The 6,000-nt window shown below is 44.8% G+C and overlaps 1 protein-coding gene across 1 annotated transcript in view; it reads left to right on the top strand.

Moving 5' to 3' along the window:
- MAOA (monoamine oxidase A) overlaps positions 1–4,944 on the top strand; it is a gene marked incomplete at both ends in the record, with an annotated part of 73,696 nt that extends 68,752 nt beyond the window's left edge. Inside the window, 5 exons of the mRNA XM_079728000.1 lie at positions 102–159; positions 1,669–1,766; positions 4,242–4,353; positions 4,556–4,618; positions 4,798–4,944. Coding sequence (XP_079584126.1) covers positions 102–159; positions 1,669–1,766; positions 4,242–4,353; positions 4,556–4,618; positions 4,798–4,944 — 478 coding nt within the window. The remainder of the gene's footprint in view (positions 1–101; positions 160–1,668; positions 1,767–4,241; positions 4,354–4,555; positions 4,619–4,797) is intronic.
- Between the last annotated feature and the right edge of the window lie 1,056 nt (positions 4,945–6,000).

Below are 6,000 nucleotides of genomic sequence, written 5' to 3' on the forward strand. Positions count from 1 at the left end.
TTAATAAATCTAGTTCATTGGCAAGAGCCCTGGAACTCATTGTGTTTATTCTATACTCATCAGTCATTACTTCCTTAACATTTTTTGGTTCTTTTTTATAGGAAGAGGAAAATCTGTGAGCTGTACGCCAAAGTGCTAGGATCCCAAGAAGCTTTGCAAGTAAGAAATCCCCAGCTTTAATCCCTAGCAGGTTCTGCTCTGTTTGCTCTAAGTGGTAAAGCAAAGCAGATTCTGGTTTCCTGACAGTGTTACGAAGAGAAGAAATATGCTTACTGGAGGTTTAACTTCAGCAATCACAAAACACCATAAAAAGCTGCTGTCAGTGCATGCAATTTCTGATGCAGCAGTTTCCTGGGCTGTTTAAATGTTCACTGGATAACTGGCAGCCAGTTGTAATGAGAGGCAGGAGCTACAGGTATTATCTCCAGGGTGATTGAGATCAGTTCCCAGAACAGAGGCCCTGCCCTCTTGTCAATGTCAAATGACTGCTGCAAAATAAAATCCCAGCTGTATCGTCATTTGTTGGTGAAGACACAGTAGTATATACTTGATAAGATAGACTGAATCTGGACTCTGCCCAGATCAAAGTCATACTAATTTGCTTTTCTATCTGCAGACTCAATTCACACTTGATTTAGAAATTTCAGTGCTTTCAATCCACCATTGAAAGCAATTATGAGAATGAAATTCTTTTTAAAGGCCCTACCAGATAGCTGGGGGCTCTTTCAGGGGATTATCTCTGAACTGTTCAAAGAATAAACTTGCAGAATGTGTTAGGGAAATCAGAGAAGTTTCTCTCATGTCCCTTGGGAGACATTTTTCATCTTTAATTGTTCCCTTTTTAGCAGGATTCCCATCATTCACGTTTCCAGCTGAGAGAAGGGGTTCTGAAAAAAGCCTTTTTCTTAGACACTGTGCTTTTCTTCTACCTTCTCCCTCCCACCCTTTTTTTTCGGCAGTAATGCCTTGGTAGATGGGGAAGTAAAGTCTGTTATTTAGAGAATGTGGAGATTGGAGCAGACCTTTCCAGAACCTGATTGTTGATGGGGTCCTAAAAGACTTCAGAATCTGCATGGAGATGCTCTGTCTTCCAGATATTGGAATAGTTCACGTCTCTCCTGGAAAAGAGGTTGAGAAAGTCAAAGTATACACGTTTTGTCAGTTGGTACCTCACAAAAGGCCATTACTTGGTACCGTCGTGTTTCCCCTTAAGTTAGGAAAACAGCGCTGCTTTTTTTTTTTTTTTTTTTGGTACAGACTATAATTTTATTTCTCACAGAACACTTAAAATCTTCACCCTCATGGATTTTAATCATCTGTAGCTATCCAACGTCTTTGAATACTTTCCTTATATTTTATTAACTTCCCACATTTAAAGTCCCTCTTTCTGGAGGTAGAGAAAATTCATCTCTCAAGATTCCTAAGCAGTGCAGATTCTAACAAGGAGACATACACATGCCTTGAATCTGTAAATGAGAGACAGGAAGAGGTGGCCCTGAGAAGGGGACTAAATATTCTAGCACACGTGGTCGCAGAGCCCAGGAGCAGTGCTGCTTTTTTTTTCATGTAAACTTCCTGTTAAAGTAAAGCACATAAGAGACTTTATTGTTGACTGGTGGCCTTTCACCTTTGTCTTCCCTTTGAAATTTTCTCCCCATTTAACTGCAGCCAGTGCACTATGAAGAGAAGAACTGGTGTGAGGAGCAGTACTCCGGGGGCTGCTACACGGCCTACTTTCCCCCAGGGATCATGACTCAGTACGGAAGGTACTACCCAGACACTATACCAGTTGATACAAGGCATGAGCCAAACTTAAAAATAGAGAAGCAGGGCTTCCCTGGTGGCGCAGTGGTTGAGAGTCCGCCTGCCGATGCAGGGGACATGGGTTCGTGCCCCGGTCCAGGAGGATCCCACATGCCGCGGAGCAGCTGGGCCCGTGAGCCATGGCCGCTGAGCCTGCGCGTCCGGAGCCTGTGCTCCGCAACGGGAGAGGCCACAACAGTGAGAGGCCCATGTACTGCACAAAAAAAAAATAGAGAAGCAAAGCTCAATGGGAATTTTAAAAAATGGCAATCAGCATTCTTATTTCTAATGTCCCAGATAGTTTGTATATTTCTGGATGTCCACAGGAAAAGAAGTATGTCCATACATAGGACAGTAGCTGACAGCATATAAAATAATCGCAGAACACTGGTGAGGATTTCAGATGTCAGCGCTACGTGTGAGAATTCTGCAAGCTGCAGTGTCCTCCAAGGGGCCTTCTTGAGCTCAACTAAACATTTAGTCTCGCACAACTACTCTAGGCTCCTGGACACAAGTCTACATAGAAGGACACGGGCTAAACATGTCTTGCCGGCAGAGCAGCATCAGACATTCCTCTTCACGGGGAAGCATCCTCACTCACGGGGAGTTGACATGCGTGCAAGATGGGAGAGTTCACCTTAGCTTAGAAGCCCCATGCGTCACAGGAGCCATGGTCTCTTATAACAGCCTCATAGGCAGTGTCCAGGGTCCCCGCAAGGGACATGCCCAGTTACAAGATGTACCACACTCAAGAAAGCCCAAAGTTATAGACTCTTCCCAGATATTTACAATTCATGACAGTTTTCCCATCCCAGATACAATTTACCAATGTGAGGATGCAAGAGAGCCATTTTTACCACAGGCAGTGCTGCCTGGCAACATATATGGCATTATACCTTCATCAGGTTTCTAGAGGAACAGAACTAGAAAGTTAACTCAAGGTCACGTGTGTCCACAGAGAAGGAAGAAGGGTTTGTTAACCCTTACCTTACATGAGCTTTTTGTTTGTTTTTTCTTGATTGAATTATTAAATAAACAATGATTTTAGTTCAATTTTAGGTTTATGCCAGAATCAATCATTTTAGACTTGTGCAGTATTTCAGTGAAAGTCATCAATATCTGATGAAAGATTAAATGATTCATGGGAAAATCTACTTAGGTCTTGGGTGCTTTTTACAATTCCTTTTCCAAAGGGCAGTTAGTATCGGCTATTTGTGTCAAATCTCAAGCTGAGAATGAATAGCCTTTGTTAGGGATAACTGTATTGATGAACTGGAGTGCTTCTGGACTCTAGAAGATGGGATTAGGATCAGGAATAGATGAAGCTAAGGATTCCTGAGTTGGAAAAAGGCGTGACAGTGGGTTGAGGTGAAGGCCTTTGGGAGAGAAGGCCTTCTTTGCTACCCTCAGGCAGTCTCTAGATAAATCCATAGAAACTAACTGTACAGAAGGTTTTTTTTTAATTGAAGTATAGTTGATTTACATTGTTGTGTTAATTTCTGCTATACAGCAAAGTGACTCAGTTATGCACTTATACGCATTCTTTTTTATATTCTTTTCCATTATGGTTTATCCCAGGACATTGAATATACTGTAGTTCCCTGTGCTGTACAGTAGAACCTTGTCGTCCATCCATTCTATATGTAATAGTTTGCATCTACTAACCCCAAACTCCCAGAGGTTTGTTTTTTTTTAACATCTTTTTTTTTTTTTTTTTTTTGCGGTACGTGGGCCTCTCACTATTGTGGCCTCTCCCGTTGCGGAGCACAGGCTCCGGACGCGCAGGCTCAGCGGCCATGGCTCACAGGCCCAGCCGCTCCGCGGCATGTGGGATCCTCCTGGACCGGGGCACGAACCCGTGTCCCCTGCATCAGCAGGCGGACTCTCAACCACTGAGCCACCAGGGAAGCCCACGAGAGGTTGTTTTTTAAGGAGATAGACATATAATCCTTCGGGTCTCTCCTTTGCTAGAAATCAGTTTCTCTCCCTGTCTTCCCACTCGCCACCATGGTTCCTCCCGGCACCCTGGGAGTATCTGCATGGCTGGGGTCTGCAGTCAGATGTGATCTCGTGAAGAACTCACCCCTTACTGTAGGTAGCAGAATGGACTGCAAACAGGAAACATGCAGCACATAGATCTGAGTGTGATCTTAATGCACATTCTTATATTTCTAATTCTGGCTGGCTAGAAAAAGGTCATCATCACTTTAGTGATTGATGAACTGACGGCCTGATTCTCTCTCGCTTGAAAGTCCAGATCCTTCGGTGCAGGCCCAGGAAACAAGGAGGAACCTTTCACCTTTGGCTGAGTTGCATGGGAGTTTTGGAAACAATCTGAGTTTCCTTGTCTTCTGCGGGGTAGATGAGGGCAGTGATTGGGTCATTGATCCTCAGCACCTTCCCAGGTAACTCTGTGTGACCTCTCTGTTCCCTTGAAGGGTGATCCGCCAGCCCGCGGGCAGGATTTACTTTGCTGGCACGGAGACGGCCACACAGTGGAGCGGTTACATGGAAGGAGCAGTAGAGGCCGGAGAACGGGCAGCTAGAGAGGTAAGACAGGAAGCCGAGTCGCTCTCCCTCCCGAGTCCAGCAACATAGTTGGCATCTCTTTCCAGATCTTACCACTGATGGTCTATATGTCCACTTCTCTGTCCCTCACTCCACGCACGAGGCTCATCTGTGGCCAGCAGGGCCTTGAATCTGTCGAAGCTACAGAACCTCATTTCATAATACCATGGCCACTTTCTTTCAGGTCTTGAATGCTTTGGGGAAGGTGGCAAAGAAAGACATATGGGTCCAAGAACCTGAATCAGAGGTAAGTTTGGCAGCTCCGTCTGCATAGACCAGGAATTGCACGTAAAAATCTTCTAGCCTCTGATGTCATTGTAGATGCCACTCTCCAGGGCAGATCCACACACTGATTTTACAGATATGTTTTGCCCCTCCTTGTCCGTGTAAGAGTTTTCTGCTAAAGATCTATGTTCGTTCATCCAGGATGTTCCAGCTGTAGAAATCACCCACACCTTCTGGGAGAGGAACCTGCCTTCCGTGACAGGCCTGCTGAAGATCATCGGATTTTCCACATCAATAACTGCCCTGTGGTTTGCGGTGTGCAAATTCAGGCTGCTGACCCGATGCTGAAGTTTCAGCTTCATGCTTTCTGCTTACTCTTTCCCAGCATCATCAAAAGCAAAATGTTGACAAATTGAAAGGCTGTGTCATCGGATCATCTTTAAGTGCACTGATTTAACCCCTCAGTTTAATCTCAGTGTATCACCTCCTTAATTTCCGTAAGATCAAACTCCATCTTGTGATTTGTCTGTACCAGCTCGTATTGATTGGTAGAAGATAACCTTGTGATCAATTTCTTAATTTCAAGAAGTTAAAGTTGACATGCTCATAAGAAACAGTTTCTGTGTCCTGTTTTTCTCCCCTTTAACACAAAACGTCTGATGAACGCAGAAATGAAGCATTTAACTTTCTCCCTGTAGAGGCCGAGTAGGTTAAGGCCTAGCCTGTGACTGTCCTTTGAAGTCCTTAGCAAAGGGTGAAGTGTAGGCCCAGACCCCAGAGACTCACAGCTTCCTGGGGTGAGCAGCTCCCACTTTGGATGAGGGAAAGCAGTGGAGGTAGGATTCAGGCCCTCAGACCAGTGAGGGGACAACATCTTGTGGGCGGCTGCCTCAGGAATCTCCTGACCACTTCTAATTCCTGTGAAGTTTCTAGACATCTAGCCTTCGTGCTGGTTTGTTTGTATTTGTCCTCTTTTTCTTCTTAAAGAGGACAGTGTTTACCAAGGTAGAATGCATAAACTGACTTGCTGTGACTTGTCTGTAGCTCCCCAGGTGAGCAGACTCAAATAGTGGCAAGAGTGTCCCCCAGGAGGCCTCCCTGACTCGCTCTGCGTGAGACCGACTGCAGTAGGCTTCTTCTCATCCTCCTGGAAGGAAGACGTCACTTGGCTTGTTGTCGATAACATTCTCTGCCAATTCCAGGGAAGCAGTAGTTTCCTTTTTTCGGGTACACCCTGGCCTTCTGAAGGCCCCTAGTGGCATATATTTTTTCTTTTTTCCTACAGCCATAGTAAAATTAGGCAGATCTGTTAACTTAAACATGTCTTCGACGTGGTTACCTTAAATACCATCATGCCAATTTCTCTCAAATAAGTACTGAAATACACGACAAATTTCTGATTGT

This window comes from Hyperoodon ampullatus, assembly GCF_949752795.1.
Source record: "Hyperoodon ampullatus genome assembly, chromosome: X".
Taxonomy (NCBI): Eukaryota; Metazoa; Chordata; class Mammalia; order Artiodactyla; family Ziphiidae; genus Hyperoodon; species Hyperoodon ampullatus.